At 42.8% G+C, this 24,055-nt stretch overlaps 2 protein-coding genes across 2 annotated transcripts; both read right to left on the minus strand.

The window, feature by feature from the left end:
• Positions 1-357: 357 nt before the first annotated feature.
• LOC125721048 (zinc finger BED domain-containing protein 6-like) lies at positions 358-1,216 on the minus strand. The gene is made up of 2 exons (XM_048996987.1): positions 646-1,216; positions 358-429 (listed from the first exon to the last, which is right to left on the minus strand). The coding sequence occupies exons 1-2, from the start codon at positions 1,204-1,206 to the stop codon at positions 403-405; spliced, it is 588 nt and encodes a 195-aa protein (XP_048852944.1). The 5' UTR covers positions 1,207-1,216; the 3' UTR covers positions 358-402.
• Positions 1,217-11,521: 10,305 nt separating this feature from the next.
• LOC125721073 (T-box transcription factor T-like) lies at positions 11,522-15,674 on the minus strand. Its single transcript, XM_048997013.1, has 4 exons — positions 13,446-15,674; positions 12,849-13,025; positions 11,966-12,098; positions 11,522-11,653 (listed from the first exon to the last, which is right to left on the minus strand). Exons 1-4 carry the CDS (start codon positions 13,567-13,569, stop codon positions 11,632-11,634), a joined length of 456 nt encoding a protein of 151 aa, XP_048852970.1. The 5' UTR covers positions 13,570-15,674; the 3' UTR covers positions 11,522-11,631.
• Between the last annotated feature and the right edge of the window lie 8,381 nt (positions 15,675-24,055).

The following is a 24,055-nucleotide window of genomic DNA, read 5'->3' on the forward strand; positions in this document are numbered from 1 at the left end:
CCAGTACTGAAGTGGGTCGCTTTTCTTAGGGGTGTTTTTTTCTGAGAGGTAGATCTGCACTTGAGTTTCTGCTGATGTGGTACTCACAAGCGCTGAAGCACTGCCTCCAGCAGAGTCCTCTTCATTGTTTTTATTCCCTGGTCATCATCATCCTCCCGAGACAGAACACGTCTGAGGACTAATGAGTAAATGAATGACTTAATGAATGCATGGGATTATAGTTTGTTTTAAATAACATCAATAAATGTTACAGTATAAAGTAATAAATAAAAATACAAACTACCTGTTATGGCAGGGATCACATCAGCTGCAGTTGCAGTCTCCCTGCTCACACTCTGATCAGCTCTTCAAAGGGGGATAGCAGATCAGCAGTCTTATTCATCAGCTCCCACTGGTGAACTGTCAGTGTTGCTGGTAGAGTGCACTCAGCTGCAAAGACACTAAGAGCACGTTTTTGTTGCAGTAGGCTCTGCAGCATGTAGGGGCTGCTGTTCCATCGTCTGCACATAAGAGAACATGATTCACTTTATTTTTGTGCAAATTAGGTGCAGAGCACATAATGTATTAGTGGCTTACTAAATCAAGTGTATGGGAAACAATAATAAAATAGAAATACATTAAAGAAAGTTACGAGAGGAATCTCACCTGTACATCTTGCTGTAGGCGCTTGATATCCATATTTAGGTCCATCTGTATGTCTTCTAGTCGAGAGTAGGCCAACGGGGAGTGTTTAAAATGGCCTACAATCTTCCTTGCATTGGCCAGGGTCTCCGTCACGCTGCGCTGAGACAGCAGGCCCTCATGCACACAGAGTTGACAGGAATGGGCGACACAGCCCACACTCGGCACTCCCATATCCCTCATAGCTTTCTTCATATTTGCCGCGTTGTCACGCAAAATTACGTGGACCCGTTGCTTGTCAATTCCCCAGTTGTTTATCATCTTTTCCACCGATTGCTGGATGCGCTCTGCGGTGTGCGATCCGCGAAATTCCTGGACATGTAGGATCGCACGGCGTAAAACAAAACTTGAGCCAATCCACTGTGCGGTAAGGCTTAGTAGAGACATGGGAGCTACGGACGAACTCCAGATGTCTGTGGTGAACAAAACATAGGGTACATCTGATAACAGGACAAGTAGTTTGTCAGAAATCTTCTTATAAAGGGCTGGCAGAGCTTTCTCGGTGAAATAGTGGCGAGACGGCATTTCAAATCGAGGTTCTACGTGCTCCATAAGCATAAGAAATCCAGGGTTCTCTACAAAGGCGAATGGCAGGTCACTCATTGCGATCATTTGTGCTATCTTGGCTGTGATGTCCTGTGCCTTCGCGCTGTCACGGGGCATTTTTTCTCTCCTCTTCAAACTCTCCTGCAGTGTGAGCTGACTCGTCTTCGGCTGGGTTGCCTGGGTAAACTCGCTGTATTGTGTCGGGTGTTTGTTTTTGAGGTGCTGTATTAGGTTTGTTGTGTTAAATGTAGCCTTTTCCTTTCCACCACTTGCAATCCCAAGTTTACATATCTCACAGTTTGCTATGGCAATGTTGTTGTCATCAACTAATATAATACCTCCAGACCGCAGACATACTCGCGCTTTCCGCTTCAAGCTGCTTCTGTGTTCTACTTTGCCGGCATTTAACCAATAGCGTCTCTGCAACAAAGTGATGTCATGCCGCACGCGTTGCTGTTTCTGTGTGGAGTCAAGAGGTCTAACTCTGGGCCACCGCATAACTATAGATGTGTTAAAAAATAATGAGAATATATATACATATATATCCGAATCCTGATCGGGAGCTAACGTCCGATTCCGATCGAGTCTGAAACCACGTGATCGGGCCCGATTTCCGATCACGTGATCGGATCTGGACATCCCTAATTACTACTAAAATAAACATGTCCAGGTTCATGAATTAACTAGTGATCAGCATCCTCGGTGATGAGTGCACTCACAATGATTATCCATCCATCCATTTTGCAAACCGCTTATCCTTCTGGGTCGCACGGGGTCCGGAGCCTATCCTGGAAGCTATTTGCATGAGGCAGGGAACAACCCAGGACGGGGGGCCAGCTCATCACAGGGTACACTCACACATCATTCACTCACACACATCTGACTAGTTTTAGATTTGGTAATTTTGCTGGAAATTATACATAACCTCAACCTAGCTGAGAAGCAGCACAATCTGGAGGTTACAAAGCAGGCTTATCTCTGCTTCTGCACTTAATTAGGTCAAAATCATGTCACTCCACTTTTTCTCATGATAAATGTTTGGTATATATATCGACTCATACTACATTAAAAATGTCAGTTTTTTATTTGCAAGAGAAATCGGGATCATACTGGGTTTTGTGATAGAGTAGCCCCTGCCGTTCAGCTCTGCTGTGACAAACAATCATATGGATTATTGTGCCAAGTTTTTTGGAAAGACAGATGTTTGTTTATTTTTCATAAATATATGGGTGATTTATTATGGGACAGAATCATTCCAGTACAAATAATGTTTAAATAATCTGCTTATAGTAATCAAGTAGTCCACTTACAGCATTCATTTTGGGTCTTCTTATACATGAGAACATATGGAAAAAATTAAAACTGTAATATTTAATTTTTTACTGTACCTGTCATAACCTGCTCGTATTATCCTTGTGTGTGCCACGCCCCCTTATTAACCATGTGTTCTACCCCGATTGTAACCAGCTGTTTTCTGTCAGTTTGAATAGTCCTGTGTATTTAGTCTGCGTTCAAGTCTGTTTCCCCAGCCCGGTCATTGGCGTTGCCTACCGTGTGTGCCTTGCCTTGTCGCTTTGTTTAAATAAACCTCGTTTCCTGGATTCCCGTCTGCTTGCTCCTGATTCCCCGTTCCCTACTGCTCACAGTCGTCACAGTACCTTGATCACCCTATTTTGTCTTGCAGTGACCTACCTACTTCTGGCTAGCTACCTGAGGCCAATGTGGCATGCAAGGAAAATATGATGGGAAGAAGAAAGTCATTTTCTCTCAATGACAAATATAGCCTCATCAAAGCTTATGACTTCCATGCTTATCGCTTCTATAAAACTGAATTTAATAAACATAAGGATATGACGAATTCATGCAGATTACTAACTTCTGGCCGTCACAATTCTGGCTCATACAATTGTGGGCGTAAATAAATGTCCACATAGTGGTGAAACTCCGGCATCCATGACGTATGCCCTACAATAACATACAGTATGTTGCTGTCATAATAAACTTAACTTAAATGAGACGGTCAGTATGATTTTCTGGAGAACAAATAATCACATAGATTAATCAAACCATCAGTAAAATAGTTGATAAATTAACCTACAGAAAAATATTGTTGTAAGTGGCTGCCCTAATCGCATCGCTATATCATTGAAATAGCGATATGACACTTTCTATCACAAAACAAATGTATGCTAGTGTTATCGTGGACGATTGATATGGCACAACCTTATTGCTAATACTTAAAGTCCATCCATCCATCTTCCAAACCGCTTATCCTACTGGGTCGCGGGGGGTCCGGAGCCTATCCCGGAAGCAATGGGCACGAGACATGGAACAACCCAGGACGGGGGGCCAGCTCATCACAGGGTACACTCACACACCATTCATACACACATGCATTCCTACGGGCAATTTAGCAAGTCCAATTAGCCCCAGCATGTCTTTGGACTGTGGGGGAAAACCAGAGTACCTGGAGGAAACCCCACGACGACATGGGGAGAACATGCAAACTCCATGCACATGTGTCCCAGGCGGAGACTCAAACCTGGGTCCGAGAGGTGGTGTGAGGCAACAGTGCCGCCCCATACTTAGTACATGTACAATATAATAATCTATGCCACAAATGTGTCTGCTGGGGTGTGGCACGAGTAAATGGTGTCCTGTAGTTGTGTTCTGGGCATACAGCAGCTCTGGATATAACGGACTTTGGATATAACAGACTCTTGTGCCAGGTCCCTTGAAGTTCGTTATAATGGGATTTTAGTGTAGTTAAATATTGCGCACCTCATTACAGCCCGTCGCAGGGCACACTCACACACCATTCACTCACACATGCACTCCTACGGGCAATTTAGCAACTCCAGTTAGCTCACATATGTCCCAGGTTTCGCTGGCTTTGAACGCAGTAATTCACTGTAACAGAAAACGCAGATCCGACTGTACCATAAAGTCTTCTACGACAGTCCTTCACGACATGAGACCTATCAAGCAGCAACATGTCGTCTTTCCGAGTGCGCATGGGTACGCATTCTTGGAACAGAATGACTTAAGACAGATCGTGCAGCACTGTCAGTACCCTTTGCGTGCTGGCTGCACAATCTGTCTTAAGTCATCTTGCTCTCGCGAGGTTTTTGTACCATGTGACATGGTGACATGTGGTGACATTTTGCAGTGCTAGACAAAAAAATCTAACCATGATGCATTGCATCAGGACCAGAATGCATTGCTTTAAGACAGGGCTGTAAGTGGCTGCATGAAGTTGAACGCACCCTATTTTTTTCTTGTTGCCAATAGCAACCTATGACCACACCTAAGATTGGTGACAGAGAACATTTGGAATCAACACCGGGGGCATTTCAGATTTCAGCACAGACGGTTTGATTGTTACACTCTGGCAATAGCATCAAGATAAGTGTTATTAGCCCAATAAATCATGAAAACGAGGTTTAACATTTTCTACATGAAGGGCAGGGAGATTATCAGTCAATGTGTATGATTTAGTGTTGTTTTGTGCTATAGTATAGGCTGAAACCTGTGATTATCATCAAAAACAAAATGCGGTAATCGTAAGTATTAACAGGAATGTTAAATCTGCATTTGCATGATTTCAGAAACTACTGAGAGGTATGAAGAGAAAGGATGACATCACTAGTTTCTTACACACAAAGAGGAGGGATCAGGGAGGAAAAGCAGACGTAGTTGCGGATGGCGAAAGAGGAGAAGGAGCAAGAAGAAGAAGATCAAGCTGAGCCAGGGCAAGAAGGTGAAACAGGTAAGCAGCAGAGGAAGTATGAATAGACATACACTCCAAAGCTGAGGTGCTTGGGAGGAGAGACTGTGAGTTCCTTGGATTTGATGTATTTTAACCATATATGGTACATGCAGTATTAGAGAATGTAACACCTGCAAATGTATAAAGAAACGGCTTTGATTTTGCCACCCCAACTGATTTCCATGCCACCCTCATGCCACCCTAAGAAAATTTCTCTAGATCCGCCCTTGTCGGTGAACAAGGGAATGTTACCTGGCTAACTAGCCCCAGGTAGCTTACATGCCCTCCCTTAGGCTGCTTTCCTCACACTGTTCAGTGAGTATAAGTACTTTCAGCATGAGGAAGAGCAGACTCATAACTTTAACCCTGCAGCTAAGATAATTGCCTATTACAGCTTAAATGCAGCTTGAATGTTTCCTGGTCAACATTAGACAGAGGAATACAAGCCAGCTAACCCCTAGTCAGTGCCCCCCCCCCCCCAGCAGAGACACCGGGTTGGTCTCATAAGCTCTTGATCTGAGCTTCTCCGAAGGGATGTTGAGGCACACTGTTGAGGCTCTTCAGGTGGTGGGCCGCCCTGAAGATGGGCCCCAGTCAGCAGGAGATCAGGAAGAGGAATCCTTGAGATCCTGGGGTCCCCCACACATTATCAAGCAGCACGAAATGGCACTGAATAATAAACGCATATGTCTGACACACTTGTCCTTTTTTAATTACAAATACTATATTGGGAAAAGAAAAATAACCTCTTCCTTTTGAATGCAGATTGAAATATTGTTATTTACATCTAAAATGGAGTAATGGAAGCCCCTAATCTTGAGGTTTTAAGTAACTACTTCCATTAATATTATCTTCAGCAGATCAATTAGAACCAACTTCTATATTGGATTTATCTGTGTGTATGGAGCCACCATTTTCAGAGTTACTGTGTGTTATGTCTGCTGTACAGCCCTGATGTGGTAGCTGCTGAAATCATTCACTGGGGCTAAGCAGAAACAGCAGTGTACTCCAACACCTTAACCTCCAGAAAGAGCCATGCAGCTCAAAGCCACGCAGAGAAAGTGTTGCATCAAAGGAAGATCAAAATGCCTGATCGTCATGAGAATTTCCCCACAGGGATCAATAAAGTGTTATTATTATATTTCAGGCTTACCTGGATTAAAGGGCATGTTGTTAGTGTATAGTGCTTAGAATGTTTAATTACTCTTATTTTCTTAACTTACATAATAGATGAGCCATCATATCCTTAATGTGTATTGATATATGCAAAGGGAGGAGAAGGGAACAGACCCAAGATGCAGAGTAAGAGCTAATGTTGAGTAAAATAGCATTAGAGAAATAAAATTTACAATAAATTCATGGTTTTTGTCAATGGTTAACCAAAATCTTTTGGTTATATATGACCCAATCCACCAGATTAAATTATACCACAAGTAAGTGTTACGCGTAGTTAGGAAATTATCTGCTGCTAGAACTAAAAGTTAGTCTTCATGTACAAACGTCTATGAACTGTGGTTTTCGTAGGTATTACATGCTTATACCCAGATACACTATATGGATAAATGCTTTGGGACACAGGAGCCAGGCCATGTCCAACATTAATGCCTGACCTCACAAATGCTCTTCTGGATGAATGGGAAAAAAATCCCACAGACACCCTCCAAAATCTTGTGGTCAGCCTTTCAGGAACATTGGCAGCTGTTATAGCTGCAAGGGGGGACCAACTCCACATTGATGCCTAAGGATTTCATAGAATTTCCTGTAGGTATTGTGGCCAGATGTCCCAGTACTTTTGTCCATAGAGTGTAGCTGGAAGACTCAGGTTAGGCTCAGCTGATGTGCTGCAGTGTCGGCTTAGTTTGCAGTGGCTTACAGGAGTTGTGCCAAGTGCGGCTTATGCACGGCAATCAGGGTGTTGGCAAAAAGTAAGAGGAACGATTCATTTATGCTACCATTGGCCCAGTTACGCTCAGGCCTATGGTTGCATATCATAAGGCAACCGGTAAAGGTCCATGAACTAAGTTTTCCCGTTTTACAACAACTCTGTACATAAATAAGGAGCCTACCGTCCATTTTTGTGTCAATAACATATTTATTCACATTATGATTTTTTATGATGAGGTGTTAAATAAGCTGGCTCCAATTTAGAATAGCGTTCTGTTTTTCAAATATTATGTATAAAATAATAAATTATGTCAATTTTATTAACATATTAAGATGTTTTGTTATCATATTTATGATATTTACACTGTAAAAATATCCATGCTCTTACAAGACAAAGTACTGTATTTTGATTATACTAAGTATGGCGTCAAATTAGTGCCAAAAGTCGTGCGCATAAAAACCAGCCGCGCATGCGCTCGCGAGCAGAAAATCCATGCTCTCTACGCGCTCGCGATTGCACAGCACTCGCTCGCTCGCTCGCTCGGCGTTAAATTAGTGCCAAAAGTCGAACCACGCGCGTGTGTGCGCTCGCGTGCTGAAAACTCATCCCCTCTACGCGCGCGTTCGCTGGACCCTATCTACGCGCTCGTGTCTGCTCAGCGCTCGCTCGCTAGACAGGAAGAATTTTGACACTTTGGAGGCGGGAACAGTGGCTAATGGCTCCGCTTATTTGATTGTTTTTTTTTTTAAATATTGACTACTATTTGCTATTTGCTTTGGTAGAAGATAAAGATAATTGACCAATGGATGTGGGATTCACACTGTCATGATGTCGGAGCAAGTAAGTCTTACACTTCACATGTTCACATGTTTTAGAGATTCTGTTTTCATATTCCACGTTAAGGATTGGAATCGCGTGTGTCTTAATTAAAGCAGAGCTTGAAATTCAATGCGGTATAGCTGGTATCTCGTGCAATATTATTTATTCACAGTCTGCTATCATAATTTGGGAATTTCCCGCTTCGTCTTACCGTATATAAAAGAATAGGCCAATGTACGGTAAATTGCATTGTGAATAACATTTCTTAATACAACATCACAAAGCCAATTTAATAAATTTAAATCCTGGGAAGAGCGCTCCTCAGATATTAGTTCTCGGGTTAGTGTTAACAGACTATAGGCGAAACCACCTTAAGTGCTATCTGTTAATGTTTATTAAATTAGCATTAGAATGGAGAGGTTTTTAATATCTTTTGTCCTTGTAGCTGCTAAATACACTCATTATTAGGCCACTTAAAAAAATTGGTTCTCGTCCTTTTTTTTGGAGAGGGTGGGTCGGGCGGGAGGGATTATTTATTTATTTATTTATTTTTACAAATTTTAATTGTTTGAACTTTCAAATATGTAAGAAAATACATATTTGAAAATACATACAGAAGAGAGCAGACCTACTTAGTACGCCTCCTCAGTTCTTCCAGTTTGTTGCGTTTCAAATATATTAAATGTAAGAAAACACAAGAATGTAAATGTATCTCATAAATGCCTTCCCAACTATGGATTTGGATACTTTATGCTGATGTTTCATGTGAATATAAAAATGATACTATTTGAAACCAATATTCTGTTTGTCATTCCCATTCTAAATGAACAACCAAGATTTTAAAATATATATCTAGAAAGTGTATTAAAACATCTTAAAACACGAGGAATTTACAAAATACAGGAACCTGAATGGTTGAACAAGGAAATGCAACTCTACAAACAAGTACTTAAGAACATGTACCACATAACTTCCCCAGATTTAAATCTTTGCACCAGCCCATCTCAGGTAGAGTCAAATTTAGGTTCATTAAACCATTCCAAGACTAGGATTACACAATGTGGATCAATCGTTGATGTGGAATGCGCGGGAAATTCAAATTTCGTCATTCTGGGGCATTTTCCATGTGATTTTTACGAAGAAAAAAAGAATTAATTCGGGTCGGAGGCATTTCAGTGGGTCGGGCGGGGACGAGAACCAATTTTTTTTTTTAAGTGGCCTTAAAGCCATAAAGTTGTCTGCCTGCTACATTGGAATCTCCACTGAGTGTTTTTGGTGGATTTTATTTAACTTTATATAAAATGTATCATCATACATGAACAAGCACCTCACAAAACAAAAACATTTCATTTTCATAATTAAAACTTTTCAATGGTAGGCCTAGTGTGTTGATCAGAGACAAGATCTTGACACCTCATTAACTATAATTTGTTCTGTGAACAGCTCAGATACCACCTTCTCGAAAGTCTTCTGCATAAAATAGAAATGGGATTCAGCGCGACTCCACTAAATTTGGATTACCTGGAGTTCCTTTGTCATCAGGAGCTGTATCTTCTGCAGGCCCTGTCTAATCACATTGAAGTACCTCCTGCTATCACCCTGGCTTTGCAAGAGCTCTTTGACCTTGTGAGGGCACATCTGGAACGTCCAGCCCCATGTGTCACACAAGAAGTCACTGCCACCAAAGGACGACCCAAGATTTTGATTGAAGAACAACGTTTGAAAGAAATGCTCCATACACAACTTGCTGTGCCTTGCATAGCCACACTGATGGGTGTTTCAAGAAGAACAATCTTAAGAGGAATGAAAGAGTATGAGCTCTGTGTTAGGGACACATATAATTCCATCCGTGGTGAGGAACTTGACAATTTGGTTTCTTCTGTCAAGAATGATCTACCAAATGCAGGCTACAAGATGGTCAGAGGGAGGCTGCAGTCAATGGGCTACAGGGTTCGGTGGAGAAGAGTTGCAGCCTCCATGCATAGGGTTGATTCCATGGGCATCATATCAAGGTTGTCAAGTCTTGGCTGTGTTGTACGCAGAATGTACTCTGTACCAGGGCCCTTGTCTCTGGTACAACGTGGACACAAACCACAAGTTGATCCGGTTTGTATTAACAGCAAATTCATTTGAAGTTTGTTCATCTACAGCCCTGGGTGGATTGGTGTGAGGTGGTGGTGGGGCTTTGGAGAAGATTTCCTGCCGATCAACACTGGCAGCTTATATCTATGTGTCATGGAGGTCTCGGGACTCACAGATATTCAGAGACATGTGGATAGTTTACCAGTGTTTTTCAGCAGGAAATAGTTATTACTACAAATTGTCACCCCCCCCCCACAGAAACTGGATCTGGCTATAGTGGGAAAATCTTTGTTTTTTTATTATTTGTGAGAACTTGACAGCCATTAAATTGCTTTCAGCAAAGTAAACAAAACTTGGAAAAAATATATGCTCATTCACCAGCAGTTTCTAATCTGGGGTCTAAAGTGGTCAGGCTTGCAAGTGTATTTGGTTATTTGTCTATCCTAGCCTGTTGCAGTGTATATTTCCTGTATATTTTGCATATAAAAATGTTGTATGTTATGTCAGTGCTTAATATTATCATGTAGTCTTCATGAACTTTGTTTTAACCCGACTTAATGGCTTTCTTCATCTTGGCCAGGGACTGCATTTGAAAAGTAGCCACTTGACTAAAACTGGCACGTTTTCAGAAATGCCAGCAACAATAGTGATAATGAACACCCCTCTAACTGACTCTCAGTTGGTTTAGAAAAAAGACTTTTAAGAGAAAAGAAAGCCTTCCTTTGGTTTTGCATTTTTCTCTTTTTTGTTAGCTGTGCACATCATATCAGAAGAATACATCACAATTAAATTAGTTAAGAAATAACAGATTACGTATATACAATATTAAGGCGATAACAACAACCCTCACTGTCTCTTGGTGCTGGTTCAGACAGGGCATTCTGCAGCAGGGACACCACCCGTAAATCTCCCTATCACAACAGCCCACACAACAGAATAACATTAGCGTTTGATTCAGTAGGGCTAGTCCGGGTCTGGAAAGCAGTTGGGCCAGATTTTCAAACCAAGAAATTTAGCTGGGCCAGACATTTTCAGCGGCCCAGTAAGCAGCAGGTAATGGCATTTTAAACAAACACAAATCAAGGTACATTATTTTAAAAAGATACAACTGAACAGAATCTGAGAGCAATATTTTTTTTCCACTTCTGCAATAAGAAAAATATTTTGGTCGTATCTGACCTAGACACATCTCAAAGTGCATAAAAAGAAAAATTGGGGAAAAAAAGGGAAAAACTGCCTATAATCATCATCCGCTTATACTGTAGTGATCCATTTCACCCACACAGGCATGATCACCATAAGCGGTTTCCACATTATTGTCGAGGTGACTATTCACTTTACCTCTGCTTTCTCCGACATCTTCCTGATTCTGCCGCCAACAAGGGGCTCATAGGGTGGAGACTGAGGGTGTTAAACAGACCAATCTTACTTTTGTCCCTGAATGCAACAAATAATGTTGTATTTATCTGTCAAAAGTCCAGCACCAAGAAAAGCAACAGAGCGATGATAGAAACTGCAATAATAATGGAAGTGCGCCGCCCTACAGGGAAGGAGGAGTGATGGGAGTCCAGGTGGTGGCTAAGCGTGCGTGGGGAGAGGCGTCGTACTGTGAGGCTTTATGAACTTCCGATGGGGCAGTGCTGTCATACAGGGGGGAGCCTTAGAGGGGCACTGTGGCCGCGTGCGAGAGCCCTGGGTAATGAGTGGTAGAGCTGCGCAGGAACTGAGAGCCCAAGCTGTTGTACATTCCACTGGACTGGGAAACTGGAGTGAGCGAGGAGGAGCTCATTGACCACAAACCGGGATACTGGCTGTGTGTGAGCAATGGGGTGGAGATTAAGGAAAGACGTTAAATCAGCATGCAGTGTTGCCTGGAAAAAACAACAAATAGTGTCACTGTACTAAAACAATATCAAAATAATGCCTATTTTTTATTCATTTTACTTGTAGAGTGCAAAGTACAAAGGAAAACAAAGAGTAACTATGCTGAAATAAATCAAAGCATGTCCCAGAATGCAGTGATGGGCCTGAATGGATCAGGACAGAAGAAGGTGAAAGACCTGTTAACGAGGTGAGACGATGCAGACACAGGCCGGGATGTGGGTATAGGCGAGAACAAGAGGGAAGACGGGGGCCCGAGACTCAGCATGGGGGCAGGTGGGGGAGGGGAGGCACGGGCTCACCTGGAGCTGCTCCCGGAGGTGCCGCTATGACTCATGGGTAACATGCCGGAATGGGACGGCACCTGTAGGCTGGACCAGTTGTCATGGGACGGCAACATGGACAGACAGGTAGACGAGGTGTCTGAATAAGCAGCTGCAAGTATAAAACAATAAATGAAGCAGGTATGTGGTGGGCAGTGTCCTTAATATGGTCAGTACAGAAAAGGCATGTCATCATGTTATGTATATACTACCTCCAGTTACTTAATGCCTAACTTTAATACATTGATTGATTTGTTCACTGCTGTAGCCTGTGTCAACTTTCCTTTCAGACAGATGTAAAGTCCTTTCTGTTTTTGTTCTGCTGAGTTTCTTTTGAACAGCATATGGCTGAATTCTGTTAAACCTCAGACTGAAGAAAATTGTGTTAATTGAAAAGCAAATATCAAAAACTCAGTCCGCAGGAATGTTTTTCAGAAGATTTCTGTGGACTTTTGGAAATTTCACGAAATTCCATCGCTCGATTACATAAACACTGAGTGAGATTTCATTGCCATTACTGCAACGTATGAAGAGGATTATGACTTATTACTTTAGGTTATCGGACTGAGTGAGTTTTGGAAATTTGCTCTTCAATCGATAACTGAAGCAGGGCTGCGAATGCAGAGGTTATATACGTCGCATATCAACAGAACTGTATGTGTATGTCTTGTCTTAATTATTTTGATTAAATGTCTGACTATTCCCAGTATGTGTGGACATACTTGGCCAAATAAAGCTGATTCTGATTCAGTCAGAGGGTAATCGTCGGTGTGCTGTACTATCGTGGTGACCCACAGAGAAAGCTTAGGACCATGATTTCAGTGTGCGCTTGTGTGAGGGGATAGGCAGGGCGGCTGCTCACTGGGTGATGCACTCCTGTGGGTATAGGGGCTGGGATAGGGTGCGGAGCGGTTACTCCTCAAGGAGGAGTAACGGTCACAGCTGTGGGGGGAGGAGAGGGAGAGGGTGCTCCCAAACTGGGGGTGTGGGTTTGATGAAGAGCAGAGAGACCCTGAGCCTGGGATGAACCAGCTGCCTACTGAAACGAAAGCGGATAAAGACAGAAACTAGAACCTCAAACTAAACAACACAAACAACAATATCAAGTTATATTCAATCATTGAACAGTTATATACTTAATCTAAACAATAGTAATAAATATCGCTCCGGGCAATTTAGCAACTCCAATTAGCCTCAGCATGTTTTTGGACTATGGGGGGAAACCGGAGGAAACCCCACAACGACATGGGGAGAACATGCAAACTCCACGCCCATGTGACCCAGGCGGAGACTCGAACCCGGGTCCCAGAGGTGTGAGGCAACAGTGCTATCCACTGCACCACCATGCCACCCCCTGCTATTTCATTGTATAAAAAGAAACTTACTGTACTGTACAATAAAGTATTTCAGGATGCTGTGGACTGTGTTTGTGGGTGAGCTGCAGCTGCATGTTCCTTACATTTTTTTATCAACACCAGCACCGTGAGGTTTGGCCTGGACTGGGTCCTGTCCTGCATGGTTGAAGGCATGTTGACTGATGGTGTGTTCTGTTGGATCCCACAGAAAGGAAATGGGAATCCCATTTGGATCAGATGCTGACAGTTGGAAAAAAATCTTATGTCTGTGTGTTATGAAGGAATATCAATAAATGTTTCTGAAAGGGGATGACTCATTTGGTAATTATTTACGGCTTATGTTATGGCTGCCAATGTACAGTCTTTACTGAAGTCTGACTTCTTTCGAATCACCTTTAACATAGATTGGACACTCTCTATGCAATGTGCAATGTGCAATACTTATATAGATGGTAAATGTTTACCTGCTTGCACAGATGGTTAATTATTTTTTTCTTATTTCTTGCTGCCATCTCGTGGCCAAAAGTAGGTACTGCAATTTCGTTTTTTTTTTTACTCTTTATACTGCCGTCTTGTGGCAAAATGTGAATACTGCAGTTTGTAAACAATTAAATGATTTCTTCCCGAAATACAAAAATTATTTTCCCACAGTGTACTAGCAGCTTTGTGTGGCAATTGTTTATATTAAAAATACATTGGACCAAGTCAAACTATTTTAATGAAGACTTAACACCAAAAATGGGCAAAAAAAACCACAACCTGCTAGTAGACTGGGAAAATAATTTTTAAATTTTCTTGCTGCCATCTCGTGGCCTAAAGTAGGTACTGCAATTTCGGGAAGAAATCATTTAATTGTTTTTAAACTGCAGTATTCAAATTTTGCCACAAGACGGCGCTATAAAGAGCGAAAAAACATTATTTTACTAAACAAAAACAGTTTTTTTACGCAATAAAGCAATTTTAATATTGTTTCACTTTCCAAAAAAGTTTTCATCAATAATTACCATATAAAGCGGCCACAGGACCGTGGGAAAATCATCAATTTAATGTCAAAATTGCAATTATGGGGGAAAATGATAATCTGAATATTCTCATAAGGCCAGCAGAAGGTAGTATGTAAAATTAACAACTATTTTCCTTGTACTGGTTTGTAATTCTGCTAAGGCCCCATGGTATTAATAATTTGCCCCATCTTGCTCTCCATAAAGGCAAGAACGAGCTTGGGGGTCACAGTGAAGAGACTGCTACCTTGAGGCCCCCAGGGTTTTCAGGTCTTGTTCAAAAGCCTGTGGACATGTGGCTATTCTGCCAATTCCGAGCACGAACCGTCGACCTTCTGATCACAGCCACAGAGTCTTAGTCTGCTGAGCTACACACTCATTATATGTATTTCACTCTTCTGACCCTTATTCTTAAGTTGTTGTAGTGTTTCCATCATATGTAAGAGGGCCTGCCCATCAGAGTAATGTACATCCTGTGACATGTATTGACTATCAAGAGAAACTGAAACATGGTGTATTAGGCTGTCAATGAGTATTGGACTAGGGCGAAAATCTGTCTGATAATCTATCTATTAACTGGAAGAGTACAAACTGGAGACAGATCCCCTAATACAGAGGGATTAACGTCTGTGCCACATCCAGAACCATTCAGTGTAGGAGTCTGGTGGTTCTACTGGATACTGACAAGTACCCAGCCCCTTTGTTCCCTCTGATAATCATCAGTCCTCCTCTGAATGCCTTCACCACTCTATTCCTGAATAGGTACACATTTAGATATGCTAGCAAGATCAAGGTATTGGGATAACCGCTGTTCAGAGAGTTGCAGTGAAAACCATCATACACAGCGGCCCTTTCTGGATAAGATTACCTCCCTCTGATCTAACGGGTAAAAATCAAAGCAAGGTGCATTGCAATGTCTGACACCCAGCACACTACAGCATATAAAATACAGGTATCCATCGACGTCCGGATTTGGAACCAGGACCACTTGTTGCAAGTCAATTTGGGCGTATCTCATGTTATACGAGAGAGGCAAGACATTAAGGACAGTATACACAGCACTGAAATAATAATGTACATATTAAACCACAGCACTTAATAAACAGATACTGCACTTACATTTCACAAAAAATAAATAAAGCACAGATTGCACTAAGAAATCAAAAGATGCATGTGCTAGCAAACAGTGGGAGCTGAGGAAGAAGCAGTGGTGAAATACTTTATTGTACAGTACAGTAAGTTTCTTTTTATACAATGAAATAGCATACAGGGGGCGGCATGGTGGTGCAGTGGTTAGCACTGTTGCCTCACACCTCTGGGACCCGGGTTCGAGTCTCCGACTGGATCACGTGTGTGTGGAGTTTGCATGTTCTCCCCATGTCATCGTGGGGTTTCCTCCGGGTACTCCGGTTTCTCCCGCACAGTCCAAAAACATGCAGAGGCTAATTGGAGTTGCTAAATTGCCCGTAGGTGTGCATGTGTGAGTGAATGGTGTGTGAGTGTGCCCTGCGATGGGCTGGCCCCAAATCCTGGGGTGTTCCCTGCCTCGTGCCCATTGTTTCTGGGATAGGCTCCAAACCCCCCGCGACCCAGTAGGATTCCAGTGGTTTGGAAAATGGATGGATGGATATACATACAGTCGTACCTGCGGTTCATGAATGCTGCGGTCTTTTGGTTTGCGACAAAAAATGTTGTGGAAAATTATGCATTGATTCGCGCACAAAATTCGCTTGACGAATAGATTCCTGGACCAGATTCCTTTTTCATGCTAGTGTAGCACCGGCAGAGCGCATGTACCAGCATGCCCCGCTTTCAATTGTAAACAGAAAGATCAGAACAGGCAACCAACAAGCACCGAACCCAAATTCACAGATGCTGCACTGCAAGATGCACATGCAGTGGATGATTTACACACGCTAAAAACACGTGAGGATCAAACCGGGTATACACATGACATGGGCAAACAATAGGGAAATGCAACTATTAATATTAACAACAACAATAAAAGGAGTTAAATGACTGTTAATAAAGACAAAGGTGTGGATGCGGGTCTTCGCTGCAACTCCCTATTTAGATTACTGATTGGCTGAAGAGTCCTCACCCCTGGGTGTGACCTACAGATTACCACAAAAACCTGCATACACACCGGCCCTTTGCGGATAAGATTGGACACCCTTGTGTAATTGTTATTCTAGAAAAAGTGACAGAGTAGGATTCGTTACAACAGGAGGGAATCTGCGCCAAGATTTTTCATTGGCTTGGCTGAAAAATATTTAAAATGTAATAAAAACAGTGATACTAATGAGTAATATAACAGTGAAAGTATGAGCCCAGGAAATATTTATTATTATTTTTTAAATTTTAATTACATTTTTATTACATTGAAAATGAAAGTGAAATGTAATTACAAGAGTCTGCAAAATTAAAGCCGCCGCTCCACCTTCTGGTCATTGAAAGGTACTACTCTCCCCACAGGAAATGCCTACTGTGTGCCTTTCGTGACTTGGCAAATGAAGAAATGCATTTAGTTGTTCCAAAGGCATTGCATAATTACACAGAATCGATTTCACCCACAAAATTACTTTCTTTCATTCATGAAATGCATTTTGTCCAGAAAATGACATTCTTCCATTTAGTTCCGGTCTGTTTCAAAGGAGATGCTGGAACAGTTACGTAAGCTACATTCGGAATTTAAATCATAATGTTGTCAGATGTTCATCTCAGAGTGACATTTTCCACAGCAAGGATTATCTATGAATCTGTATAATTTACGTTTTGTTTTAAACTTAGCAAATCAGTACTCAGAATGTTTTCCCGCCTTGCAAGATCAGCACAAATCATCATTTGGAACTTGTCCACCTCCATCCAGAACAATGCCAAGGTGGCAATGTTGGGTGCATCGGCCAGGACCCCTGGTGAGCCAGTTCTCCCTCTATGATATTATCTACACTCCCAGTGTTGCTGCTGACCTTAGCCACATTGAGACCAGGTCCCAAGTCACTGGCTACATCGGCCCAGATCAACTCGATGCTGCTCTGAAGGGGTGTGAAGTTGTGCTAATTCCTGCTGGAATGCACAGAAAGCCCAGAATGACTCACGATGATCTCTTTAACACCAACACCACCATCATGGCCACCCTGGCTGACGCCTGTGTCAGCAAGTGCCCTGAACCAACCCTGTAAACTCTGGATGGCATATGCAGGATTCACATTCTCTCTTCTGGATGCTATGAATGACAAAGAGGGGGTGTGGAGTGTGTGTTTCTGAGGTCTGAGGAAAGTGAAAATACTTCTCTACCCCTCTCCTCCTTAGGAGACATGGAATTGAGAAGAACCTGGGCCTTGGCGAGCTCTCCACCTTTGATGAGAAGCTGGTGACAGAGGCTTTGGGCTTGAAGTTGACGGCCTCCATCATGTAAGGGGAGGATTTAGTGCTGCTCAAGGGCAGCCCCACAAAAATGGACCGTGACAACCTGGAGCAAAAGTAAAAAGACAGTGCTTCTCACGCAGGCTTTTTGCAACATTTTCTCTGTTCTGCTTTTCTAGGATCTAAATATTCCTGGAATGATGGGAAAGAGCAGGATCTAGCTGTGGCTAACATCAACTGTGAATCCCACCTTTCAGTGTCCCAAAAGGGGAGAGGGCACAGGGCCAGTGTCCCACCCACCCTTCCCCTTGGTTCGCCCTCTCTTGCCTGGGCTGGGGCTCGGAGGGGGGGGGGGGTGGGAGGGGCGCCTGCGGGTTGATGGTCCTGTGTCCCCAGTCTCGTCTCGTCTATCGCCTCCCCTGATGCATGCCTGGAGTGCGCGCCTTTGGGGGGGGGGGGGGGGGGGGGGTTCTGTCACGCCAAGCTCTTCCAATGCTTGTGTGTGCCACGCCCCCTCATTAACCGTGTGTGCTGCCCCGATTGTGATCACCTGTTTCCTGTTATTTCGGCTTGTCTTGTGTCTTCAGGTCTGTTTCCCCAGGTCTGTCATTGATGTTTGTACCTTGTGGTCCTTGTAGTTCATGCTTTCCCCATTAAAGCCCCGTCTTTTGAATCAAAGGCTGCCCGACTCGTGATTCCCCGCTTCCTGCTTGCTCGCTCACCAAGGTGTCCCATTATATAGAATAACTGGATGATGCGCAGGCATGCAGAGTGGAGTTTCTGCCGAATTCAATTTACAGAGCTAAAAGCCACTTACCAGACAATCAGAAAATACCATTTGTTGTTTCCAAGTAAATTGCAAAATAAATTCCTGCCCTTCCTTGAATAAAAGTCCCGTTCATTGGGTGAAGGTGGCTACATTTGATTAACTGGTGGATTGTTATGGAAATGTAGCATGAAAGCAAGATTAAAGTAACCTAAATAGCATCTGAATTGTCGTACTGATTTCAGTCAGAAGTAGTGAGGTGGTCTTGTTCTCAGAAAAGATGCAGGATGAGTCTTCAGAATTATCCTTTCTCCTGCAACTGGCCCACTGTGTCTCCAAGGCACAGTAATAATTATTTCAGTGTCCTATTTCTGTGTTGGAGATGTTCAAAACCCGAGACTTCAAGTTCCTATTCAGATCTGCACTCCACTATTCCTCTAACACTGGCTGTCCAAAAGTTTTCTTTGGACTTCTGTTGGGCTTCTGTCTGTACCAATGCATCTTAGTGACAGTGGAGTCTTGGTAGGATCAGTGAATGGTCGCCATCTCTCCTTCACTCACTTCAGTTGCTACATTCTGACTCACTTGGCCTTCACAGAGCCCATGTGAGGAATGAGAGCCCGGTGTGATGTCAGGTCAACACAAGAACACTGGAGTTAAACGCAGCAGATAGCAGAGCCAGGTGGCCGCCAGCATGGTTCAGACTGAGGAGGAAGTGCCAGTAGGGACCTTCTCCGGTACCCTAAGCCCCTCCTCACTGCTGCACTGTTAGGGCCGCGATATACTTCATGCAAGGCGACGTATTCACAACACGACTCACAAGCAACAGGACTCACACGCAACGCGAGCAATGTACTGACTTTACTTGCACGCGTAGATTACGTCTATCCACCAGGGGCAATGCCAGAAAATCGGCAAATTGGCTATTTCATTTCCGGTCTCACTTGTTTTGTATGATGTTGTGACATGAAATGAGGTACAGTCGCTGCCTCCACAGTGATTGAGTTGCACGTTTTTTAATATTGCTGCTGCATTCTTTGTATTCTAACCACTGCTCCACATCATACTCTGCTCTGCCACATATGATTTTGCTACCCCATGTTAAATGTTACAATGTATATTGTTAGATATCTCGTAGTAAGTTAGTATTTTGTAATTATAGTTCATGTCCACCAGGGGGCCTAACCCTAACCCTTAACCTAACCACAAAACAATGTATACTAGTGTTATGGTGGACGATTGACATGGCACAACCTTATTGCTAATACTTAAAGTCAACTTTACATAATTAAAGCAACTATTATTAATAGTCAGGCATCTGGTCAGGTAAAGTTGGATTAGTACACGTAATAGGCCTAATCTATACCACAAGTGTGTCTGCTGGGGTGTGGCATGAGTAAATGGTGTCCTGTAGTTGTGTTCTGGGCATACAGCAGCTCTGGATATAACGGACTTTGGATATAACAGACTCTTGTGCCAGGTCCCTTGAAGTTCGTTATAATGGGATTTTAGTGTAGTTAAATATTACGCACCTCATTACAGTATCTTTGTTACACATCTCCGCTCCCTCCCCCAACCCGGCTCGTAAGAGAGAAACAAGCTCAGGGCTGCCACTAATTCTGCGGGATGGTGAGTTGTATTTTTACGCACTTTGTTTTTAGTTGTTTCTATACCGGCAAATTAGACTCCGGACTCCTCATAATATGTCCTGTGCATCTCTTCATTGCTAATAAGCAGTACATATTGAACTGATAAAGGATTCAGTCTATTACAGAAGTAAAGCGGTGTACACCCATTTAGTATCCTATAACTTCACATGTAAAGTATAAATGACGACTGTTAGTTACTTGTCAGCTATGTTGATTTTTAAGACCAGCACATAAGATTAAAATAGTTCCTCCTTAAACAAACCTGGAGAAGGTCTTCACTTCCTTCGTGTTAATTTTGCATCCATAAATGACGTGTTGACTGTTTTCCTGCTGTGCACAATCGATGATGGTTCCATCCATCCATCCAACCATTCCATTCCAGCCTCTGGACATGAGGATGAATGCTCCAGTGCACCGCTTATCCTTCTGGGTCACGGGGAGTCTGGAGCCTATCCCAGAAGCAATGGGCATGAGGCAGGGAACATCCCAGGATGGGGGGCCAGCCCTTCGTGGCACACTCACACACCATTCACTCACACGGGCAATTTAGCAACTCCAATCAGCCTCAGCATGTCTTTGGACTGTGGGGGGAAACCGGAGTATCCGGAGGAAACCCCACGGCGACATGGGGGGAACATGCAAACTCCACACACACGCGACCCAGGTGGAGACTCGAACCCCGGTCCCAGAGGTGTGAGGCAACAGTGCTAACCACTGCACCACCATGCCGCCCCTACATACATACATACACACGTAAATCATAATTCAACTTTGGAGGAATTTTTCAGCTTTTTCTACTTTTGGGGGGGGGGGGGGGGGGGGTGAATAAACATTGACTTTCTCGCTGGCTTTGAATGCAGTAATTCGCTGTAACAGAAAACGCAGATCCGACTGTGCCATGAAGTCTTGTACGACAGTCCTTCACGACATGAGACCTATCAAGCAGCAACATGTCATCTTTCCGAGTGCGCATGGGTACGCATTCTTGGAACAGAATGACTTAAGACAGATCGTGCAGCACTGTCAGTACCCTTTGCGTGCTGGCTGCACAATCTGTCTTAAGTCATCTTGCTCTCGCGAGGTTTTTGTACCATGTGACATGGTGACATGTGGTGACATTTTGCAGGGCCGGAGAAAAAAATCAAACCATGATGCATTGCATCAGGACCAGAATGCATTGCTTTAAGACAGCGCTGTAAGTGGCTGCATGAAGTTGAACGCACCCTATTTTTTTCTTGTTGCCATTAGCAACCTATGACCACACCTAAGATTGGTGACAGAGAACATTTGGAATCAACACCGGGGGCATTTCAGATTTCAACACAGACGGTTTGATTGTTACACTCTGGCAATGGCATCAAGATAAGTGTTATTAGCCCAATAAATCATGAAAACGAGGTTTAAAATTTTCTACATGAAGTGCAGGGAGATTATCAGTCAATGTGTATGATTTAGTGTTGTTTTATGCTACAGTATAGGCTGAAACCTGTGATTATCATCAAAAACAAAATGCGGTAATCGTAAGTATTAACAGGAATGTTAAATCTGCATTTGCATGATTTCAGAAACTACTGAGAGGTATGAAGAGAAAGGATGACATCACTAGTTTCTTACACACAAAGAGGAGGGATCAGGGAGGAAAAGCAGACGTAGTTGCGGATGGCGAAAGAGGAGAAGGAGCAAGAAGAAGAAGATCAAGCTGAGCCAGGGCAAGAAGGTGAAACAGGTAAGCAGCAGAGGAAGTATGAATAGACATACACTCCAAAGCTGAGGTGCTAGGGAGGAGAGACTGTGAGTTCCCTGGATTTGATGTATTTTAACCATATATGGTACATGCAGTATTAGAGAATGTAACACCTGCAAATGTATAAAGAAACGGCTTTGATTTTGCCACCCCAACTGATTTCCATGCCACCCTCATGCCACCCTAAGAAAATTTCTCTTGATCCGCCCTTGTCGGTGAACAAGGGAATGTTACCTGGCTAACTAGCCCCAGGTAGCTTACATGCCCTCCCTTAGGCTGCTTTCCTCACACTGTTCAGTGAGTAAAAGTACTTTCAGCATGAGGAAGAGCAGACTCATAACTTTAACCCTGCAGCTAAGATAATTGCATATTACAGCTTAAATGCAGCTTGAATGTTTCCTGGTCAACATTAGACAGAGGAATACAAGCCAGCTAACCCCTAGTCAGTGCCCCCCCCCCCCCCCCAGCAGAGACACCGGGTTGGTCTCATAAGCTCTTGATCTGAGCTTCTCCGAAGGGATGTTGAGGCACACTGTTGAGGCTCTTCAGGTGGTGGGCCGCCCTGAAGATGGGCCCCAGTCAGCAGGAGACAGCAGGTCCATCCAGAGCAGACTACAGAAGCAGGGATCAGGAAGAGGAATCCTTGAGATCCTGGGGTCCCCCACACATTATCAAGCAGCACAAAATGGCACTGAACAATAAACGTATATGTCTGACATACTTGTCCTTTTTTAATTACAAAAACTATATTGGGAAATAAAAAATAACCTCCTCCTTTTGCATGCAGATTGAAATATTGTTATTTACATGTAAAATGGAGTAATGGAAGCCCCTAATCTTGAGGTTTTAAGTAACTACTTCCATTAATATTACCTTCAGCAGACCAATTAGAACCAACTTCTATATTGGATTTATCCGTGTGTATGGAGCCACCATTTTCAGAGTTACTGTGTGTTATGTCTGTTGTACAGCCCTGATGTGGTAGCTGCTGAAATCATTCACTGGGGCTAAGCAGAAACAGCAGTGTACTCCAACACCTTAACCTCCAGAAAGAGCCATGCAGCTCAAAGCCACGCAGAGGAAGTTTCGCATCAAAGGAAGTTCAAAATGCCTGATCGTCATGAGAATTTCCCCACAGGGATCAATAAAGTGTTATTGTTATATTTCAGGCTTACCTAAATTAAAGGGCATGTTGTTAGTGTATAGTGCTTAGAATGTTTAATTACTCTTATTTTCTTAACTTGTATAATAGATGAGCCATCATATCCTTAATGTGTATTGATATATGCAAAGGGAGGAGAAGGGAACAGACCCAAGGTGCAGAGTAAGAGCTAATGTTGAGTAAAATAGCATTAGAGAAATAAATTTTAAATAAATTCATGGTTTATGTCCATGGTTAATGTTACATTAACTCTATCCAGTCTCCTAGCTGAATATGTTAAGCAGGATTTCAAGTGGGCTGGAAAGATCTGGAACAGGGTTCTGACGCCTTCGTTTAATAAATAAATATATCTTGATGCCAATTTCATACATAAAGTTTGTTTTCATTTGTTGCATCCTGGCCTTCCTTCCAGTTGATGCCATAAAGATCAGTATTTCCCACACAAAGACTTTGCTTGTAGGGCTCCAGACTGGGACAATTTATTCACATTTTGAGATCATTTTTGGAGACAGTGTCACTAAATTTTATAAGAAGGTACAGCAGTGCAACTTAACATTTGTTTGTTTTTGTCTGGAATACTGTTGCTTTTTTAAATACATTCAAAATATCTTATACCTGAGTGTGATATCTGAACGGTATCAAAACATAAGAACATAAGAACTATACAAACGGGAGGAGGCGATTCGGCCCATCAAGCTCGCTTGGGGAGAACTTAACTAATAGCTCAGAGTTGTTAAAATCTTATCTAACTCTGATTTAAAGGAACCCAGGGATTTAGCTTGCACTACATTATCAAGAAGACTATTCCATACTCTGAGTACGCACTGTGTAAAGAAGTGCTTCCTTAAATCCAGTTTGAAATGTTCTCCCGCTTATTTCCACCTATGGCCACGAGTTCATGAATTTGAACTAATGCTGAAGTAACTATTTGGTTAAACAGCATCCAAACCTGTTAGAATCTTATATACCTGGATCATGACCCCCTCAGTCTCCTTTGCTTGAGACTGAACAGATTTAGCTCAAGTA

This window comes from Brienomyrus brachyistius, unplaced genomic scaffold, assembly GCF_023856365.1.
Source record: "Brienomyrus brachyistius isolate T26 unplaced genomic scaffold, BBRACH_0.4 scaffold27, whole genome shotgun sequence".
Classification (NCBI taxonomy): domain Eukaryota; kingdom Metazoa; phylum Chordata; class Actinopteri; order Osteoglossiformes; family Mormyridae; genus Brienomyrus; species Brienomyrus brachyistius.